Source organism: Ambystoma mexicanum, chromosome 7p (genome assembly GCF_040938575.1).
Source record: "Ambystoma mexicanum isolate Mex_15411 chromosome 7p, UKY_AmexF1_1, whole genome shotgun sequence".
Classification (NCBI taxonomy): domain Eukaryota; kingdom Metazoa; phylum Chordata; class Amphibia; order Caudata; family Ambystomatidae; genus Ambystoma; species Ambystoma mexicanum.
Window position 1 is genome coordinate 78,875,489 of NC_090939.1, and position 22,900 is coordinate 78,898,388.

The 22,900-nt window shown below is 46.5% G+C and overlaps 1 protein-coding gene across 4 annotated transcripts in view; it reads left to right on the forward strand.

Moving 5' to 3' along the window:
* NDC80 (NDC80 kinetochore complex component) overlaps positions 1-22,900 on the forward strand; it is a 735,052-nt gene that overhangs the window by 165,321 nt on the left and 546,831 nt on the right. For all 4 annotated transcript variants that reach the window (XM_069635820.1, XM_069635823.1, XM_069635822.1 and 1 more), the window contains one exon: positions 13,414-13,534. In XM_069635820.1, the coding sequence (XP_069491921.1) occupies positions 13,414-13,534 (121 nt within the window). The remainder of the gene's footprint in view (positions 1-13,413; positions 13,535-22,900) is intronic.

Here is a 22,900-nt window from a genome sequence, read left to right on the forward strand (position 1 = left end):
TTTCGACAGATAGGGTAGACCGGCAGTTTTCTGTTCTTTCGAAGAAGAGAAATGCCTGCTAAACCGTTGGATAAGTTATAATGGGAAATCTGGTGTTCCATATTGATTTTGCAATTCCCAGATTTGCACCTGCGAAGTAGTCTTGCACCTGCAAAACACCAAAACATCACCTATGACGGAAAGGTGGCACAGAACAGTCCTCCAGCATGCAGGTGAGGTTTTATGAAGGAGACCCAGGTAAGGCAATTGGAGAGAAATCCTCCTCCGCCCACCCTCCCCCACACAACATTCAAAGAGGAAAACCACTGTCAGCCAGATGAGAGAGGACTCACGTATTTTACTGGAAGCTAAGAGGGCCACCCTACCTAATATAGCCTCTGTTCCTGTGAGGGCAACACCCCCTGCGTAAGTACAAGAAGGAAGTATTGTGCACCAATCACAAATGATCCCTTCTCTGCCTGCACAGCTGCAATCCTTAACGCTGAGAGGAAGCCCAAGAGAAGGGTTGTGATACTTTGCAAGGCAGCACACTACTCTGTTGTGTGTTGAGAGAGTTGGAAAGCGATGAGTAGAACTACAGTGGTTTGGGGAGCAGAGTGAGGTGGAGGAGGTAGTGCAAGGAGATGGAGGGAGTCTTAAGGAGGTTGGGTTACATACAGAAGGAGGCAGTCAAAATGATTGTTGGAGGAGAGTGTAAGGAGAGAAGTTTGGAAGTGAGAGGGTTTGGGGTTGAGCACAGCCTGTTCTGAAGAGGTGGCACCTAGGGTGGGTGAGTGTGAATGAGCTGTTGGTGCGGCAATGCAGAAAGTTGACTCAACCCAGAGGTTAGGACAGGGCAGCAGTGAAATTATCCAGCATTGTATTCACATGCTTTGAATATTCCCCTTAGTTGGGCTGGGAAACCTCAGTAAGTTTACAAAGCAGTTGCACATCTAAAAAAGGAAAATTGCATGCACTTCAGTGATCTATCCACCTCATTTGGCTCTTTTACTCCTCTGGCCAATGTGTGCAGCCCAAGCTCCTCCGACTTAGGCCGCCTTCTGATTTTTTTTTTTTTACTGCACGTCGTGTGTGGGAGAGCTCGAATTATTTTTCTCCTTATAAGACGTTCTTAGGAAGACAAAATTGTATACAAATTCAACACCCATCATTTTTCATTTTTTTTTTTAAACTTGCTTTTATTGGCAGAAGTTTACAGCACACACAGTCTGGAAAGGTTTACATTATAGAATCACAGACGCATTTCTCTTTCTACAGTAACAGACAGTACATTGGGGTATACGTTCATAATGCAGTGTTCCATGCTCACAACTCCGTATGGTTCGGCCCTCCATTCATGTTCGGTACAGTTGATCCCGGGTCACTTTAGGTTTGATTGATAAGGTAATTGCGGAATTGAGACCATACATTTCTGGGCCAGATTGTATTGAAAGGGAGTTCATGTATTCTTCCTCACACGTTTGAGTCTAGGTAAGTGCATTTAACAACATCGTAAAGGGTGGAGGGGAGGGTCGTTTCCAGCACTGGAAGATGCATTTCTTTGCCACCATACAACTTGTATTAAGAAATAGACATTTTCTTAATACTGGAGTTGTTCCATAACCCAAACAGCACACTGGTCGGGGCAGGGACCACTGTGGTACCTAACATTTCTGAGAGTGCATGCTGGAAACATGTGTGTGTGGTCAGCTGCCTCAGATTGGTACCTTGGGCAGGTGTGTATCGATTGCCGGCTGAACTTATTGAGTTTATGGGGGGGTGTAGTATTATCTATTAAGTAGTTTGTATTGAATGAGGCGGAACCTGAAGTGAAGGGAAACCTTACGTGTGTGTGAACGTAGCTTTTTCCACATCTCATCAGAGATTTCAAGGTCTAGTTCGTTCGCCCATTCGTCTCGTGCTTTAGGGGGTAGATCCGGGGTTTTTGCTAGTAGAATCGTGTATAGTGAGGAGACCACACCCCGGGCACCGCTTGAGTTGGCTATGTAGTGTATTTCAGGTGTATCAGGGGGTTCGTCAGGGCAGCACCGCCACATAGCTCAGACAGAGGCACAGAGTCTATAATATTGCAACGTTTCCAGTGCTGACCCCGAATGTCCGGGCTACCACGTTTGTGGAGTAATGAATTTCCTCTCCGGGAATAGGTCATTCAGCACTAGGTATGCCAGTGTCTGCCAGTGTTGGGACAGAAGTCTATCGTGTGTGGGTTAAAGTCCTGAGTATCCGCAGAACGAAAGCCACTTATAGTAAGGGCGGAGTTCCGACACTGGGTGTAGTAGCCGATCCCATGCTAGTGGTGTGGTCGCTGTGGGATCTAGTGGCAAGTCGTCCTTGTAGATTCGATAAAGGATTCATGTTTTAGGATTAACTTCGCCCGCTGCCAGGCTTTCCAACTTGGCGTGAGGGGGAACAGCAGAGTCTGAATACCAGTGCGTGGCAAATTGGGCCTGTGCTGCTATCCAGTATAGTTTGAGGTTGGGGGCGGTGAAGCCCCCCTCTCTGAGGGCAAAGTCATGTGTTTCCATTTTTTGCGAACCGCCCCTGCGTGCCATAAAAATTGTGCGCATGCATTGTGCAATCCATCAAAGTATTGTTTTCCTGGCCAGCCAGGGACATTCGCAAAAATGTACAGGAGTTTAGGGACCAGAATCATTTTCACCAGGGACAGTTTCCCAGCCAGTGTAAGCGGGAGGGAGCGCCATCTCGTTATTTCGGATTGAATATATCGTTCCGTAGTAGCATAGTTATCAGTGCCGATTTAGATCTAGACACTTGGACCCCCAGATACCGGATTCCGCCCGGTGACCATCAGAGGGGGTATTCGCATGCGGGTTGTTGGGTTATCATGGTGATCGGGAATATCTCAGATTTACTGTAGTTGCTCGTAAATCCGGAGAAGGTGCCTGTCCGGATCACATCCCTCAGTATGGGGTCCAGGTTTGTGGATGGGTTCCCTGACTTACAACAGTACGTCATCTGCATATAGGGATATTATCTCGGATTATCTTTCAGGCGTATATTCCCCTTCAGGCGTGTCATGCTCTGATACAGTCTGCCATTGGTTCAATAACCAGTGCGAAAAGGATGGGGGGGGGGGAGAACGGGCAGCCCTGCCGGGTGCCCCTGCTCAGTACAAAGCATGCTAAGGTTTGACCGTTGACCAGTACTCTTGACCAGTACTCTCGCTGTGGGGCATGTATATAATAGTTTAATATATTTAATCGTGTCTGCTCCCACGCCCATTTTTCCCAGGACTTCCCACATGTAATGACATGAGACCATGTCAAAGGCCTTTTGGGCATCAAGCGTGACAGCCACAGCCTCTGCCTTTTGGTCAATTCTGGACAGTACATTAAAGAGTCTTCTGATGTTAAGGGCCGCCGATCGCCCAGGAACGAATCCCCCCGGTCCTGGTGTACCAGATAGGGCATGATTGGCAGAAATCTGTTTGCTGTTGTTTTGGCGAATATTTTGTATCTGTTCATAAGTGAAGGGGGCCTGTACGAACCGCATTCTGCACTGGGTTTGCCCGGTTTCAGGACGGTTATGGTCGCTTCACGTAGGGAGGGAGAGAGAATAGACTTGCAAAGTGATTGTCCAAACCTCCAGCAGTTGTGGTGCAAGGAGTGCTACATGTTCTTGATAAAATTCTGAAGTGAGGCCATCTGGGCAAGGGGCTTTACCCTTCGGTAGCTCAGTTATGGCCTTTATAATTTCATCTAACGTGATCGGGCTGTTAAGGAGATCTCTAGTTGAGTGGGTGATGGTGGTCATTGGAATGTGGTCAAGTAGCTCACGTATATCGTGTATGTCGTGTGGTTGGGCTGATGCGTACAAATCAGTGTAGAACTTGTAGAAAACCTCAAGTATTTGCTGATCTGCCCACTGCAGGGTGCCCTGTTCGTCGGTGATACACTCAATCTGGGACCGATCGACCTCCGCCCGCACCAACCTAGCAAGTGTTCTACCAGGCCTTTCGCCTTCCCATATTTCCTTGCTGCCAGTGGGCGTGAGAAGTAGCATATTTCTCACAGGGCATGCGACTCGAAGATCTCCAATTCTGCCCATATCTGTGCTAATTTAAGCAAGGTAGCTGCTGTTGCGCATTCCTGTTCGAGACCCTTAAGTTTGGTTTCAGAGCGCTTAAGATAATTCATAATTATCTTCAGTATTCCCGCCTCCCTTGATATATACATACCTCTTATGTACACTTTGAAGGCCTCCCAGCGCACCCCCGCTGTTGTCATGTCGTGTATTGCATTAAAAAAATGTCTCAATATCAGATCGGATCTCATCTTTGAATACTATATCCATGAGAGCTTCCGATTTAAATCGCCAGGCGGTGCGGGCAGGCGGAGATGACCCCAGCACTATGGATAGCATCACTGGAGCATGGTCCGACAATGTGCGAGTAAGTGTCTCAGCATTTTAAACTTTGCCTATTAAATCGCCTGATGTTAAAAACATATCAATCCGCAACAAACTATCTTGTACTGATGAATAATGTTTAGCGCCGCTCCTGGGCATGAAGAGTTCTCCAAGTGTCTCGTAAGCCTAATTATGTCATGTGTAGGTCTAATCTTCGAGTCGCCCGTGACAAGGCCCTTGGTGCGGCTCCTGTTCTATCTAGGTCAGTGTCTAATATCAAATTCATATCTCCTCCCCAAATGGTCTGTACCCTTGCGTATCCCATGAGAATGGAGACCACTGCATTGAAAAATTGTGGGGTATCGACATTAGGTCTGTACGTATTCACCACTAGATATTCCCTGTTAGCAATCATACAGTGCAGGATGATATATCTGCATATCTGCCTTCTGCCTCTATATAACTTTTTTGTGTGTGTGAATTTAATCGACTTGTGGATCAGTATCAATACTCCCCTTACTTGTGTCCAAAAGGTGGTGTAGAATCTATTCAACCCCCAGGTAGGTGCTAGGCCAGTCGCTATGTGTTTCGCGGCATTGGTTTCCTACAGTAAGAGAATCTTTACACCATGCCTCTGAGCATATGCAATGATTCTGCGTGCCTTTGTAAAATTACCAATCCCATGGACATTCCATGACATTAATTTTGTCGCCATTTCAACTTTTCAGGGTATATCCCATATTTCCTGCCTCTGTACATAGGGTATTGTCTCAATTGTATCTTCATGCCACCCATCCGACGTGTGAATTGCTGTGCTACCTCCGCCATTTTTAACTTTACATTCCCCAACCAACATACCTCCCTCCCTCACTGCCCCTTCCCACCAAGCAGTGTAGTCCCACCACCCCCCCTTGGTCCTGTTTCTGCAGGGACCCGTACACAGCAGAACCTCAAAGATAACCATTGCAGCCGCAAAGGGGTACGCTGCTGCCACACAACCAGCAATTTAGGATCTGGGATGTAACACCAATTACTGTAACATACGGTGGACGGTTGACGTTGCATGTGCCACTATCAACTCATGACCAGTAGGATAATAGGGTTAAAACATTTTGGGTAGGGCGTCCGCCTCAGTCGTTTTCCCTACTATCGTCAGCAGGATTGTTCAGTGCAATTTGTGCCTCCAATAAATTTCACTGCCTCATCCGGGATGGTAAAGAAGTAGAGTTTACCTCCTAAAGGTAAATTTGAGGCGTGCTGGGAATAGTATGGCACCCCCGTCTAGAAGCCGGGAAAAATTCTGATGGTCTTGGAGCCCAGTCTTCGTTCTTTCTTTTCCTGTGCTAAATAAAGTATATGATCTCTGTCCTGGTAGCTCAGGATTTTTGCAATTTTGGGCCGTGGAAAGTCTCCAGGCTTGGGGCTCAGGGCTAGTGCGCGATGAGCTCACTCGACAGTGAAAAAAGGAGACAAATCGGGGTTGCCCAGGTGGTCTTTAAGCAGGTTTTCATTAGCTAGCTCCATCTTTCCCGTAAGTGCATCCTCTGGCACTCCAACTATTTCAATGTTTTTTCTGAGTGATTGGGATTCCAAATCGTCATATTTGGCCTTGACAGATTTCATATCGCGGGTGAGGGAAGCTACTGTATCCTGAAGTACGTGTATTCCATCCTCATTTGCTCCGATCCTGGTTTCAGCCTCAGTGATTCTGGGCCCGCATGATGTAATTACGATTTGAGTAATGCAACATTTGCATTAATGTCGTGTAACTTTTCATGAAACGACACAAAGTTTTTGGTCGTGGACTCCATCATGCTGGTAAAGTCAGGGGTAGATGTGGCTCCGGGCATTGAAGTGTTGATTTGGTATGGTGTGGATTGCCCCTGTTCGAGCCTGGGCATTGCCTTTTGTGAATTTGTCCATGGCGCCAATCTTCTTAGCACCCCAGGCCGTACTGGGCATTCTTTGGGCGGGCAGCCGTCTCCTCATCTCCACAGTTCAGGGTCCGATCCCAGATACCTCAGACGAATAGGGAGGTAGTGTCCCAATGTGGGTCTGGGCAATGTACCGAGTGAGGTAGTATGAGGACTTTGGGACAAATGAATAGAACAGTGTTCAGCACGCTCCAGAGATCCCCCGAGCGTGCTTGAGGTCCCTCAAGTGCGCCGTAGATGAGGCTAGGTACGTAGAGCTCTCCAAGGGGACCTCGCTGGGCGCCAGGGTGTATATTGGAAGCCGGCCAGGAGAATTACGGGGGGTGGTGGGCCAAAGGAGAAATGGTGAACCTCCTGTTGCCCTTGTGGCAGAGGTATGTCCCCTTTTTCTATGCAGCTGGGGTCGACCCCACTGAGGCATTCAGGGCGGTAGGTTAGTACACTGATATCCCGGATCCCAGTCTAGTGGTATAGGTGGTGAGGTCTCTAGTGTTGGTCATCCCATGGCGTATGGCAATCACCTGTCGTGTCAAGGGGGTAGATGGAGTTACAAGAGTCACAAGGGAGAGGTGGTTGGAGGCCCAGTGGGGGTGAGGTATAACACAAGGTTATGTCCCTAGTACACACAGCATGTACCCCGGGGTGCACCATGCCGGTGTTCCACCCCCACCTCACTTACTTGGTGTGGATGAGGCAGTCAGCAGACGTTGGATCAGCCACGCAATCGTATCAGTGATGTGTCTCTTGAGAGAGGATATCCGGCATCAGGAAGGGACCCCACCATACCAGTTCCCCGCACATGCTGCAGCGGGAAGAGATGGCCTCGATGGCGGGCCGCGCCGCCTGCAGCGTGCAGTGTCGCACCAGTTTTATTGTGGCTGTGTCTGTCCTGGTCTCGTTGAGCTTTGAGGTACACACGAGAGGGCCGCCCCACGGTCAGTCGTCCCTCAAGACCGGGGGCCCAGCGCCTCCTCAGTAGATGGTGTGCTTCGCCCCCCGTGTTGTAGGGCAGGGAGTAGCAATCCCTAATCCAGTCGAGGCAGTAGGATGAAGGTGGAAGGATGTCGCAGGTCCTCGCATTGTTTTTGAGAGCTCCAATCTGCCCGCACATAGTGTCAAGGCAGAGGACCTACCGCGGCCTGGTCCTCCCGCCGCCTGGTATGGATGTCCGTTTTCTGGGCCTCTGGCAGCTGCTATGCCACTTGCGCAGCTGACACCGTCACTGCCGGTGAGCAAGGTGGAGGGTGAGGGCCGTACTCTATGGCGTTGTGTAGGCATGCTGGCGGGAGAGGCAAGTGGGGCACCGGCCAAGCCGGGCGACACTCCTACACATGCCCAGCTAGCGCACAGGCCTCCATGAGGTGTACAGCAGCCTCAATGCGGGTCCCCTGGCAAAGGAGGGGAAGGCTGGTGGGTGTTCTCCGGGTTGCTGGTCTGACCCTGGCGGAGCAAGCAGATGTCCGTTCTAGGCAGCCCCCCGTTCGGAGGTCCCAGCCACGTATCACCATCGGTGGCGCATGGGCCAATCTCAGCCACGCTCTGCGCACCATGGCACCTGGGGCTTAATCTTCGCGCCGGGGTGCTCAAACTTCCCAAGATGTGGTCCGGTGGTGTACCCCCACCTTCAGCACTTAGTGAGTGTATTCTTAAAGTCAGGGGATCTATAGAACCACCACCATTATAGAGTTGTTGTCAGCTTCATGCTGAGCTGATATGCTAGGCAGCCATTTTCAAGGCTGCTCAACATCCCCCAACCCACCCCAAACCTATTATTTTGAAGCAGATGTGTTATATAGTCGAACTTGGTCACTTTAAAGATTTACAAATTGCGCATTTTATCAATATATTGTATAGGCATATATAAAACTATATGTTAAACTATATAAGGTCATGTAATAAACCAACTGTGACAAACCTGTTTTGCCAACTGTAATAAACACATCAACTGTAGTAAATAAACATGTTAGACAGTGCTGGTGAGATCCACTAGTCTCCAGAGGACCTGGATAACGAGCCATCCATCGATGTGCTGTAACCTTGCTGGGCTGCAAAACGCCAATACCATGGGACCTCAAGCCTGAGTGTAGTTCAATATCTTCTGAAGTCTGATTCCCGCCGAAACTTTGGACTCCTGCTGGACCTCCAGAGACATGATTTGAATCCCTGAATTCCCTCACCAGAGTGCAGGACCGAGAGAGTGAAGAGAATCCGACCAGCGATATTTGTTCTTCGTTAGGTACCTGTTAAGGGTGCCAAATCGACTGAGCGGCGAGAAGCCGTGAAGAATCCTTTGTTGGAAGCCTCCCCCATTGATGTCTGCTCCAGTTTCCCTGCAGTGTCCATTTCTTCAGTTTCCAGACCAAGTACCCAAGGACTGTGTCCTGTGTTGCTACATCCTGAAGGCATCCACCCAGAAGCTTTTTTTCTTTGCTGAGGTACTGTGTTGGCTTGGGTAATACTTACCTTAAGTCTTGTGTGAATCCTGTGAGGCTGAGTGGGTGAATCGTGTGTTTGGAAGTTTGCCCATACCGTTTTCTCAGGCCTGTTGCTGGAAGGCATATAGGGAGCCTTCTGCAAAGTCCTTAACCACTTTTCAACTATTGTCTGGAACTCTGGCTTTCCTGCAACTGAACCCTATCCCAACTTGCCTACAGCTGGCTCCTAGACCACCGGGGTCCCTCTTCTGCCTCTGGGAAAACCCGTGCTATAGACTAGGGAAATAATTTAAAAGATAAGGCCCTGTCTTGAAATGTATAACAGGTATTGAAAGTACCTACTTGTAAATGAGTTGTTGAGTAACTTTGGTTGTTTTACAGAATAGTTACTTACCTTTAGGTTGGTGGTTGCTCCTTCAAAAAGTATATAGGCTGCTTTACGTACTCTCAATAGTATTCCACTCTTCTTAAAAGTAGTAGTGTTGGTACTGTTTTATTATTCTCAACAAAATGAGTGTAAAAGCTTACCAATATAGTTTACGTACCTTGAATGTGTGTTCTTCTTAAAGTGTACATTTGGGTTTTGCTTTCCCTGATTTGCTTCAGTGCATTTCTAAAACAGTCAGAGTTAACACTTGTCTTTGACATGCTCATAGCCCCTCTGAAAAGTGTATGGAACATGACTTACCCTGAATTGCTTATTGCCTTCTTAAAAGCTAGCTAAGAGTTCTTACTTACCCTAGAATTGCATTCTACACTTCAGAAAAGTATCCTTGGTTAAACGGTCTATTCCTATAATAGTAGTAGTGTAAAATGTTTAAATACCAATAGGTTATACTGACTTTGAATAGCTGCTGCTCTTCTTATACTGAAATGTTCGGGTTGTGCTTTCCCAGAATTGCTTTAGTGCACTTCTAAAATAGTTTCACTAGGCTCTTTCTTGTCCATGAGTAGCTTAATGCCCCTCTAGAAAGTATACACGTTCAGTTACTCTATCTGAACTGTGTTCTTAAAAGTAACATTGGTGGTGTAACTATATCCATTCTTGATAGAAGAAAGTTACATATGTTGCAAGATATACTTGTAACCAAGTTGGTGTAATTAAGTGCGTCTATAACTGAATAACACTATGTTCTGGCCAATAGGGTCTGCTGCCCTTGAACTGCTACTGGTATTCTAAAAGTATAGCTAACATGGTCGTATTGCCCAGGAATAGCCTAGTGCCATTATGAATGTATAACTCTAGGTTTGACTTGCCTTGACTGCTGATTGTATTCTAAATAAGGTTATATATGTCTTGTGAGGATAGCTCAGGGGCAGGGGCAACGTGCTTGTCTTGGAAGCAAGACTACACGGAGCAACACATGTTCGATCCCGGGTCCGCGCTTACAAACCTCTGGATATTAAGCAAGTTATAAATAACCAATCATTTCATATCATACTTTGGTTTCATAAGTATTGAGTTGGTTTTTATTATTGTGTGTATATGATATGTGATAGTACTTACCTTTCTCAAGATTTAGCTTGGCCTACGTGTATATATAATAATTTTTACAATACATAGTGTTTCAGTGTTTCTTTGGACCATGTGTATGCTACAATGTCTTTGTACCAAGCTACGGCCCTCTCTCCTTCCTAAGATAAGCCTGGCTGCTCTATCTACGCTACCAAATGTTCTCAGGTGGTACAATTTTATACTAATAGTCGAGTTTTGTACTGCCTCAGATATGGTTTTGTGAAGCCCTTAGTTGGACTTTTGGAAAAACTGTCCTATCACCTGTCTATAAGAGATAGTCTGTGAGGGGCCTAGGCTCCAGAGGACTGGTATATAAGAGGGCCAGTCTGCGAGAGGGCTCATATATTAAAGAGCTAGACTACCAGGGGTCTGATCGGGGAGGATCCACGTCTGACAGAGCCTGGTCAACAAGGGGCTTTGTGTTCAAGACGCCTCTTCTGAGAGGCCTCATTAATCAGGCCTTACATTATGACCGTTTCATCCACCAGGGCCCTTTTATGGACCTAGTCGATGAGAAGACACTCTTCTACAAGCGACTCGTCTCCTATTGGCGTAGTCAATAAAAAGCATAGTTAATAACACTCTTCTACTAAACTCAACTTGAACAGCTTCACCTGAGAGAGGCTTTTTCAACGTAAGGCCTAGTCTACTGGGAGCCTGGGACATAACAGTTTTATCTAGAAGAAGCCTGATCTACTAGAGGCTTAATAAGTAACCTTCTCTACGAGATGCCTTCTCGACAGGTGGGGAGTTGTTTGCTTTTATTACTGCCTTAGGAGACCTTCAATAATAGCCCCTATTTAAAAATTTGGAGTACTGTTTTAATGATCACTGTTTGACATCCCCCTTTCACGAAGGCCAGCTGGGTTTCAGCGTTGCATTGTATTACTTTTTGCAGCTTTGTTCAGGACCACAAATAAATCGTGAGTCAGTCATCAGCACCCTTTTGTGCACTACAAGCTGCTAACACGTCCTTATATGTCAAAGTACATATATTTTACTTCCATGTGTACAGAAAATGTGGTGGCGTTTGAAAGTAAATTAAGAATTAGGGTCAGCAACCCTCTGTCTACCCCCCCTGTTTCCCGAGAGGTACATATGCTTGTGGAAAGGTAGTCCGAAAAGCTGTTCACTCCTTGGGAAAATTCGAATGCTTTCAACTTGCCCGCTGTTAACCGAAAACTCCTCCCCTAAGTGTGTTACACAAGCTACTTTAAGAGCCAAGCTGCTTAATGCCTGTGGCCCCATTTTGTAGCCTAGCAGTGCTTGGTCGTGGATTGTTGGCAGCTATCCTGGACAAACTTCTGGAGCATCAGCCTCATCACCATATCCTGTATAGTGCATCTGGCAGACGACCCAACTCTCTCACTCCGAAAGCTTTTCTCCTAAGTGTGGGAATTCAGGCAGATGGGGGGTATTTGCAGAATCATTGAAAATGGGTACAACGGCAATTGCAACTTCTAACAATCCAAAGGTTTTAGTTTCTGGAGTATGCACTCAGGCCTTTTGTCTGTCTTCCCACCAGGTATTACCCCTCGGTTAGACATAGAGAAGGCTGTTTGACACACGCCTCAATCAGGTTATATAATTATCCCTATCCCCAATTTCACACTTTCTGCTCACTCTGAGGCGCTGTCTCTTTACTCTAAAAGAATATTAAGGAAATGTCTTTCTCAAAATTCCCTCTAGTCATTTGCATCCTCATGGGAATTATTTGAGCCTTTTGAAACTGATATGCCATCTGTTCAAGCTTATGCAGCATTGCATCTCCATTTTGCCTCCTGCAAAACTGTGCCCGGTCACCCTTCTCTTCCCTGAGCCTTTGTCGTCCATAACCCTTTGCGCAGATTTCATAGAGTCAATATATGGGTACATAGCGACTCGTAATTTCTAGTGTCTTGTCTCAACCAGCCCTGCTAGCAACCTTCTGACTGTCCTCCTTCCTTCGTCAAGAGGTTTTTACACTCCCAGGATATCAAAAATAAATAATAACCCTTAATGAACAGAGCAATAATGTGATGGTTCCCAACTCGTTTGGCGCCTTGGCCTTAATGGCATTGCTAAAGGAATCTCAAAAGATGGCATTACAGTTGGATGTCAACATGCATCTATTTTTGCCACTAAATACAGAAAGGACTCTCCGTGGAAGAGGCAGTTCTTTCTACCAGAGCCGGGGTGGCCGCAGCAGTATTGCTTTATGGGTTTCCCCAGAAGACGGCTGCGTAGCAGCAATTTGGAAGATGGAGCATCAGCTCACCAAGTACCACTTTATGCTTGCAAAAAGGTCCAAGAAGCGCATTCATCTCCTCCCTTGCAGAAAGAACCAATGCTGGAGAAGGAGAGGAGTGTTTCACCTGCAACTGCTGATGTTCAGGGTTTGTATCGTTCCTAGATTCACATGCGACCCACCCTTCTACCCCTCTGAGGCTCAGCACTGGTGCGTTAGTAGAATCTGAAGATGGCCTCTGTAGGAGGTGCATGGGCTGCACACCTCATTGGCCAGTGGGTAACCCCAAATTGGGTGAATAGATCACAGAAGTGAGAGCAGGATTTCTTTTGTATATGTACAACTGCTTTCTAAAGTTACTGAGGGTTCCCAGTCTCAAGATTGGTAATATTCAAAGCATGTGAATCTATTTAGCATACCAATGCTGTGTGGAGTACTGTAGTTGCAGGTAAGTAACCTTTTTCATCCTAGACTCCGGTAACTCTGAACCAGACCTCCCCACTCAAACAGTACATAATCAGCAGATCACTATTCTGTCAGAGGTGGACGTTATCAACTTTACCTTTGGTGTCTGTCTTCTGAGTTCCAGTAGACCTTATCCTGAGACTGAGAAGGGAACGTTTTTGCCTCATATGAGGGTGATTTGTGCAGGGAATTAACCGGGTTCCTAGGGAAGGCTAGCATGTGCTCACACTTGGTTTTTAGAACTGAATGAAATCTTTCCAATTTTCTATCTATGGAAGTTCTTGGCAAACCATAGCACTTTTTAACATGGCGCCTATATCGTTTTCATAGTTTTTTTTTTTTTCTTTTTTTTTTAGACATTTTTTTTTAATGCAATGAGTGAAGTTTGAACAAGTTTATTGTATGTTTACAAAAACATCTTGCTAATGATACTTTTTGTTTTATTTTTGAAATATCAAAATGCATCAGATCAAGCTCTGGGACTCGAAACAGCCAGTACGGTGCCTTTGGTGGTCCTGAGAAGATAAAGGAGCCTAGACCGATCAATGACAAAGCCTACATTCAGCAGTGCATTAGACAACTTTGTGAGGTATTCGCCTTTCTCTTTATGGACTCTGTTTTGTTTGTTAGTATTGAATCATTGGAGGTTTTCATTTCAACTTAGGAAGCACGTTTTGTTGTTGGTGGGGGTTTCTATTTCACAATTTGTGAAGAGGGTCTTCGATGGCTTGATGACATTGCTCTTCTCTGTGTGATTTGCAAGACGAAGTCTCTTGCCTAAGTTATGAGCCTTGTTCTGTTCTGAGAAGTGACTGGATGGTGTATCGGTAGCTACACGTAAGCGGGTGTAAATGTCCCGTCCTATCGGCCAACTTTCTCTTGGAGACTAAATGTCCAGTTGTAATCGGCGTAGTATGACCTGTTGGTCTATCTGGTTACTGCTGCTCTTTTGTATCTGTGCCCTTGCCTCAGGAGCTGATGTTGCTCCTATTTGTAATTTGATGGCCGGCACCTGCCACGTTTACACTGAGGCATAGCTAGGTCCCTGCTGCCAAATTGTTGTCATTCTTTTGCCCTGCACATTTGCTCTCTGCCATGCAAATGAATAAACGTGGCCTGACATGTGAGAATGCCAAGCAGCGTTTCCTCAGTTATGAACGCTGCTTGCCTTGCACGCATGTTCAGTAACTAATAAACACTGCTCCCATGTCGGGCAGTGTTTAATTGTACAAGCTGCCTGTCTTGCGAGCAAAGTGGGCAGTGTGTACAATGGATTCCCATGGGGGTCTGTCCTGCTTTGTACTGTTGTATAAAACCGGCGGATGCCATAGGATTCTCCAGCATTTGTGTTGGCATGAAAATCCATGCCAGCGCAAATGCTGGAGCGCTTGTATGGCAAAGAGGAAGGAAGGTGCCAGAAATGCAAGGTGTGTTTCGCTCCTCCGCACTGCCATACACATGATTGAAAATGGGGTGTGACGTTAATGGAAGGTGGATTTTATCGCCCCTCTGGAACATGGGCTCCTTCATTCTCTCTTGGGCGTTAGTCTTTTAGAGCTGGTAAATTGGTCAGTTACAGAGTCAAAGGGGCAAGGCATTGACGCAAGGTTCTTCTCTGGTTCCAGGGGCCTGGTCTAGGGTGAACGGCACATCACCTTGTCCCAGCATGGCACAATATAATGCTTCAGTCCCGCCCTTTATGGGAGCAATGGGGGGAAACTCTGCTTCTAATCCTAGGGATACATTATTAAACATTTTGGTGGTCATCCATTCAGTGGGGCAGGTACAATCAAACTTTAAAGTCTGTTCCTGCGTTTTGAATGTTCCTCCAGTGTCACAGTGCACATAAACCTGCAGAATATAAGGGAGTCCTTAATCTTGTAGTTGCATAACTGGTAGGCCACATAGAAATACCTTTTAAACCAACTGGCACAGCCTCTCGCCAAATGGCACACTTACAACATTCAGAAACTCATTCACTCATCAGTCCATTGCAAGAACCCCATTACATTATTCACAGAGTCAGGCATAAAGAACAGCATACCAACCTAATACTGTTTCGTCTCTAGTCTGTCTTTCCTGCTTGAATGTTGTTCCTAGACGACGAGAGACTGCGCTGCACCTAGACTCGAAGGCTCGTCGTTGGCACCTGAACCATTTAATATTTCAGAAACCCCATGCTGTAGGTATGGTGTGCCTCCACTTGGACTAGTAGGGGATCTTCAAGTAGCACATGAGTAAATAAGCAGCTCTGAGACTCAAACTATTCTAATTTCCTTTCTTATTCCAACCATAAACAGTAGCAAATTTGAACATGACCATAAATGTCCCGACCCATTTCTCCATACCTATGGGACATTCCGTTCATCAGGACAGAAACATAGAATTTTTATTTTTTTGCTCCCAAAGAGTGTTTGTCCTCATTTTTAAAAAGACCTGCTTAGGCGCAGGACAGCGTAATTTGACTACCTGCCTGCTACCCCTGATCTGTCTTTTTCCTATGCTGGAGCGTGAAGGATTTGTCGTGTCCCCCCTGTGGACGTCGGTACGCTGTGGCGGATCCCCATAACCTTTGTTTCTAGTGTCAGAACGCCATTGGAGCTCCTGCTTCTACTGCAACTTGATCTTGGTTCGGTCACTTGAGAGTAGACTTCTCAGGTGGGAGGATGTTTTTCATCTCTTCCCTCTGAATCACCTGAAGGATTTTATATTAGACAGAGCCTGCTTCCGGTGAGTACCTTTCTTCTTAGGACAGCATAGCCAGGTGACCTCTTTCCAGGAGCACCTGGATCAGGGAGGGGTTGCTTCTATCCTAGTGCTACCAGGGTTTGCTCAGAGGTACCCTTAAGTGGGTTCAACTGGAGAAGTGGGGGCATCCTGAAAGCAACCCTTAATGGGGGCTAAAACAATTACTGACAGAGCAGAGGATCCCCAATATGGGGCTAAAAGTACCAAAGTAACATCCAAGGGGCCGAGGGGCTAAGAAAACCACCTGTAATGGCGAGGATCCTGCAAGGGTTAAGCGGTTCGCTCGAAAACACAAAACATTGCAGACAATTCATCAAAGGCAAAACATACATTATGAAACCAGGCTAAGGCCTCTAAACTATATGACTCATCAGAAAAATCTGTGATGCACTCCCATCACAGAAGCTCTCAAAATGGCAGCTTCTCAGAATTAGACGTCCGCCATTTTCTCAACATCCTCTGCTCCATACTAATTGACACCAGGCCTACATCAGCCCCTAATGCTTCTTTTGGCTGGGACCCATTTGAGTTAGAGTTGAATGGATACCACACCCCAGAATGTCGTTGACCTCAACAATATCCCTTCCTCACAAACACTTGTGTATGAGCGCAATATAAATTATCAATCCATCAATCAATAGCAGCCGGTGTTTGTTGAACCCTTTCAGCAGACCAATACCAACTCCCCAACCGAGTCCTTTGAAGAGGCTTTTTCACAACATTTTTAAAACTCAATTACTTGGACCCCATGAATAAGTGAATTCTAGATCTTCAGGGACCTTTTTGCACCGATGGGTGCCTAGACCCTTCGGAACCTGCCCCTGACCCTCACCTCCCTGTACAGGTGGAGCACACAGCAGAACCAAACAAGCCTGAACTGGTCCCCCAGACTCCACAACTGGTGGGCCCAATAGAACCTCCGACTGACGAGGGAGAACCGACACACAGGAGGAGTATGAACCTTAAGCTTCATTCCATGCGGTCTACGGCCGAGTTCTGGATCTCATGTCTGTCTTGTATTCCAAAGCCAGACTCTCCCCGACCTGAAGTCTGCATATAAACTGGACCTATCATGAGGTCATATTCCTGCCGGGCATAGGTGAACCTCAACCGAGGTCTCCTTATCAGAGTACTTACTTAGACTGATACAATGGTCCCCAAGTCTATCTGGTTCTCGCCCCACATGTCATTCAACTAATGTGAACTCCTTGCTAATTTGTGTTCTACAGTTGTATGTTTACTTTCGATGCTCAAGATTCTAGCATCACACTATGGGCACAATTGTTTATATGACATGTCACTTTAAATAAGCCAAACAGCTAAATAATAAAAAGCTGTTTGAATATAACAGAATGTGTGTATTTCCAGGTTGCTTTCCAATGGGACAAATGCTTCAGTGCCCATAGGTGTGGTTTTCCATAAGGGTTTGAATATCGCTGCATCTAATTATTGCATAGATTTGAATTCTAAAGGGTAGGACAACCCCCCCCCCCCCCCCCCCGTTCCAGTGTTTTCCCAGCCCTTTTGTCCTCCCAGTTCCAGGGCGGTCCCTTTTTGTTTAAGTGCGTATTAGCGGGAGCCTTATCCCTGAAAACATCAGACCGTTCAGGGCTTTTCTTGCAAATGGATGTGCAGAGGCAAGAATGTTGTGGGAAAGGCCACATTCGGAACAACACATTAAAAAGAAGATGGATTCCTGATCTAGGATTCTGTCCTCTTGAGGAAGTACTATTAACTTGTCCACAAGCCATCCTGAAGAGTCTTAGCTGCTACGCTATAAGGTCCTTGGCCTCTACTTCAGTGGCACCTCCACTCAATGAGGATAAAAGCCTTAAAGGATTGTGAAAGACTATATTGTCCAATTCAGCTTTCCAACGTAGGCAGGCTGACATGGAGGTCATACTGGAAGCTTTCAATTTGAAGATTTTGAAGTAGTTTTTATTTCAAGCAATATATTCCTCAGCGCAAGCTTGAACCTTTCAAAACTGGTTGAATGGATGCTAGAATTCAAGCACAAGAAAATACTGCTCATCGTGTGGATAGGTCTGCTAGAGAACTAGCCATAGTATTTGGACGCATGGCTCCATGCAGTCAGACTTGCAAAGGACATTCAGAATGAGTTGCTCAGCCTTTTGAAGGCAAAGACCTTTTTCCTATCTCAACTGATGAGGAGTTCACAAAGAGGAAAAGTGCCTTAACGGCAAAACCGATCGGTCTTAAACATACTGAACCGAAGTTTACCTATTTTCAAACATCTGACATTCACTCAAGGTCCTTTGCGTGATTCACGGCTTCGAAGACCGCAAATCTAGACATCTGCACAACTCTATGTGGTTTCTTTTCCGACACCGCTCCATCGCCCACAGGCGGATCTTCTGCCACCACTGATTAAGCTTAAAGGGATGGTTCGGAATGGTCCCATGGAACTCTGGTTGGGGCGGGGTGTATTTCTCACCATTTGGAATCATCGCGGGCCATAACAATGGACACAAGGGTCTTTTCGGTGACTTGCAAACGCTACTGCCTTCTCTCATCCCTGTTCATCCCTACCGCCTGATCTCTCCCAGAGTGGATCCCAGCTCTCCTTGCAGAGATTCAAAACTTCTCACTATTAAGGCACTAGAAAGACTCACTGACCGAGACAGGCAAGGGTTTTATTATCGTCTTTTCAGTGCCCAAATCCAACTTGGCTGGCCTGCGCTAAATATCGGACCTGCTGGAATTCAGCCTCAAGAGATTCAAGATGATCAAGATTGGCTCTGTGTACTGGATCTAAAGGATTCTTACCTTAAATTCTGATTTGGCCCCAACATCAGAAATGTTGTTTTCTCAATGGATCATTTCCAGGTCAGAGTTCTTCCTTTCGGTCCGAGGTCTCCTCTTAGAGTGAGTTTTCACCAAAATGTCAGCAATAGTAGCCATCCTCAGATGCCATTGTCCACAGAGTGTGAATCTCCACCTCCAGTCCATACCCCAGTCCACTTTACCATCTTGGTCTGACTGAACTGAAAAAAATCCTGACGTCCTCCTAGGACCTGATTTTCATAGGGTTTAGGTGAAATACGACGGTGGCCTGGTTTTTTGAGCGACTTCTGTCAGACGTTTACTCTTTTCCTGAAATCAACCTGAATGGTGGTTTCGCTTAATGACTTCTTGTGTCAAGCTTGGTCTCAAGCATCAGACCCTACGTCTTGCTAATTTCCAATTATGTCGAAGATGAGGGATGACCTCATTTGGTGGTAGACTCGTGGGAACCTAATGTTTGGAACCCCATTTTCGGAACCAATCCCTCAAGTAACCATTACCACTGACTCCTCTTCGCTGGTCTTTGGAGCAACAATGGATCATCTAGAGGTCTTTGACCTCTGGTCTCCCATGGAGCGAAGAGAACACATAAACCTATTGGAGTTAACAGCGTTTTTTTCCTGGTTCTAAAAGCCTTGCAGACGCATCTCGAACAAGATGGTATGCATTTGAGTGGACAATGCAGTATCAATGTTTTAAGTTCACAAGCAGCAAGGAACCGAATCTTACCCAAAACTGCTGGCAGTACAGATATGGCAGTGGGCAATCCAGAGAGTAATATGGCTACAAGCGATTCATATTCCGGGTCTTGCAAATTAAGCAGCAGACTCCTCATTCACTGTGCAATGGCAAACCACAAATGGGAACTAAACAACAAAGTACTCAATCAGATTATTCATGAATGGAAGCTTCCCCAGGTCGACCCGTTCACAACAAACATCCCTTGTAAATCTCGAGAGGGAGGACTGGGCCCAAGTTCTCTGGGAGATTCTCTGGAGATGCTGAGACAACAAGACAGCGTTAGTGTTTCCACCTACACTGCTGATCCATCGAGCACTTTTGAAGCTCAGGAATTCAAGGAACTACGTTGTTGTTTTACAGCACATTGGTGGCCAGCCAGGTTCTGGTTCTCGGACCCGACGAGTCTTTCGGTCGGCCCCCAGTACATTTACCAGAGATTCTGAACCTCCTCTACCAGAACGTTCTGGTATGGCACCCCTACCCTACAATCTATTAACTTAGTTGTGTGGTTCCTGAGGTCGGGTCATTAGGTCACCTTGGCCTTTACAATGAGAATCTTCATATCATGCAAACCATCTTATGTGAGCCCAGTATTCAAGCAAACTGTTCTATTTTTTGTTACTGGTGTTTGAAAAACGGATTCAATCCCCCTTCATTTTCCTTAGATTAAATTCTTCCATTCATCTCAGACTTGCTGCCACAAAAAACCAAATATATTCCTGCAGGACTTATCTTTCATCCCTTGAAGCATACTTGGGTTCAGACTCTTGTTCTTTCTCCCTGGCAAATCTGGTGGTGAACCGTCATTTTGATGGTCTTCTCTTTATCTGGCCATTAAAACCCCTCATGCAAAATGGGATCTTAATGTGATGTTTAATGCGTTGGGTTATGAACCTTTTGAGCCCATGGCCACCATTTTTTATTTTTTATTTCAACCAAACGAGCACAACCATGTGCACTTTTAATAATCACAAGCGGAGACACTTAAATGCTTAGCAACTCCCACTCCCTCCCTACGGGCCTACCCTATATTTCTAATCTTGGTCTCTATTCTGTCCATGCCATTTGGACAGTGGCAACTTATTTGCCTTGAGGAGTCTTCCCCACATTTTGAGTACCATGTACTGATGCAGCCAAATCTGCTATAAGCTGCTTCCACATGTCAACTCCCCTCACCCCTGGTTCTTCCTCCCTGCTGGCCACCTCTGACCACACCACCGTTTCCACATTGGCCCATTTCATCAGGCCCCCCACCAAACTTGTGCTACCGGTCTTGCCAATGCTTTCCATCCCATTGCTATTCTCCTTTTCGCCAGGACGTACGCCAAGTCTTTCAGCTTACTCACATGTTTAGCCCGCTTGGGTCTCAGGAAGCACCCCAGCAGGCAGGCTTTTGGAGAGTACGTCCAACGTAATCCCAGCATTCGCCAGCAGCTGTGCCGCTCCCTCCAGAATCGACTAATTTCCACACATGCCCAAAACATATGCACCAAATTAGCATCCCTCTCACCACATTTCAAGCACACCTGGTTCCCTGTCCGATTGAACTTGGCTATTTTGTTCAGGGTCAGATGTGCTCCATGTGTCGCATACAGCTGGATCTGCTGGAATCTTGCATTTCGCGATACTGTCTTATGATACCTTTTCACTCTATCCCATTCCCCATCTGACAGTGGTGCTTCCAGGTCTGTCTCCCACTTCTTCCTGATTTGATCCATTTCCCCCTCCCACTGTGGACATCAATAACTCATATACACGTGAAGTTTCATGTCCCCCTTCCGATACATCATAAAAGGACTCTATCATATTGTTCGGCTGCATGTGCGTATTGGGATCTGGCCTTCTCAATTTCAAGCCTTTCAGCAGCCTGACGTGTGTGTGATTTACTGACCCTTATGTATCCCAGTATCTACTACCAGCTCTTCAAAACTCTGGGGCTTCCCTTCTTTAAGCATGTCTCCTACTGTGGCTACTCCCATAGATTCCCAACTCTTCCGGACATTCTTACTGGTCTGTTCATCTGCGCCTGCTAGTGCCAACCGCGGCACTTGTGGGGAATACAGTGCCGTAGAACCCAGCAGCTGCAGTACTCTACGCCACGTATTGCAGCCCATGCGCAGCAGGAGGTGCCCACTGGTATTGTGCAAGTCGGGTAGCCAGATCACTTCCTTCAAAAAGAACGGTCTGCCCACTGTTTTCAACAGCCTTAATTCAGTGGTTGGTTCGTCCGACAGCCATCTTGCCACATACTGTAACTAACTGGCTATTTGGTTGGGCAATTTGATACCCCCTTGTTCATATGCGTTCTCAAGCTTCCATAATGCCACTCTGTTCCGCGACTTATGCCAAATGAAGCTCCGGCATACCCCGTGTAATTTACCCAAAAACCTTTTTGGGATCGCAAAGGGGACATTGGCGAAATAATGTAGTCTCGGCAGCACCACCATCTTCAATAGCGCCGCCGCCCCATCATGGTCAGCGGCAACCTCCCCCAGAACGTTATGCTCTTCTCTATCCTTTCCACTGTTTTTTCTGTGTTGTGCTTATGTTCCTCTTTGGGATCATGGTATATATCTGCTACCAGGTACCTAAACGTGACCACCTCCCATTTGATAGGCAGCACCGGCAAACTATGTATGGGCTTCCCTTTGTAACCCCCCAGCGGGTACAAACTAGATTTCTGGGGATTCACCGATATACCAGGACATATTGTAGGTTCTCTTCCGGATAACTCAGATACAGCAGCATGTCATTCGCGTAAAGGGAGACCAAATATTTCCCGTCCTGTGTGCTCACTCCCACCTCCCCAAATTCCTCCCTCGAGTAAACCGCCAGTGGCTCTAGCGCAAGTATGAAGAACACCAGTGACCATGGGCATCCCTGTCTCGTTCCCTTACTTAATTGCCACCTCTCCGAGATCACGGAGCCCGCCTTAATTCTGGCCAGCGTGGCGCTATACAGTAATTTCACCCTTGATATATACGTGAGTCCCAAGCCAAAGGCCTTCAGAATCACCAGCAGTCAGGGCCACTTTACTGAATCAAATGCTTTCAAAGCATCAAGCGAAACCACTGCCACCTCGTCTGCCTTCCCATTCATGTAATCTATTATGTGATGCAGCCTCCTCAGGTTGTCAGTGGTGTTCCTATGTGAGACATGCCCTTTCTGGTCGAGGTGGATAATCTTGCCTATCATCGATCTCCGCCTCATTGCCATGACCGCCGCAAGGATCTCCCCGTCCTGGTTCAATAGTGTCAGGGGTCTATAGGACCCACAGTCAGTGTCTTGTTTTTTTGCTATGAGGAGGGGGACTATTACTGACTCCCTTAGTGATTCGGGCACCTTGCCTTTTTCTAGTGCCTCATTTAACATGGTCATCAAAGGGGGGAGGATATCTGCCCTATACTCCTTGTAAAACTTGCCGGGGAGCCCATCCGCCCCGGGAGCTTTATTGGTAGGAAGATCTTGAATCACATTTTCTAGTTCATCAATCGTTATGGGAACTTCTAATCTGTCCCCGTCTTCTTCAGTAAGTCGGGGAAGACTCATTTCCGATAGTGCCTATTGTATGTCCACTTCCTCCTCCCACGTGGGCTCACTATACAAGTCCCTGTAGAAGTCATAGAAGCACTTACTCACCTCCTCTTGGGTTTCTCGACAG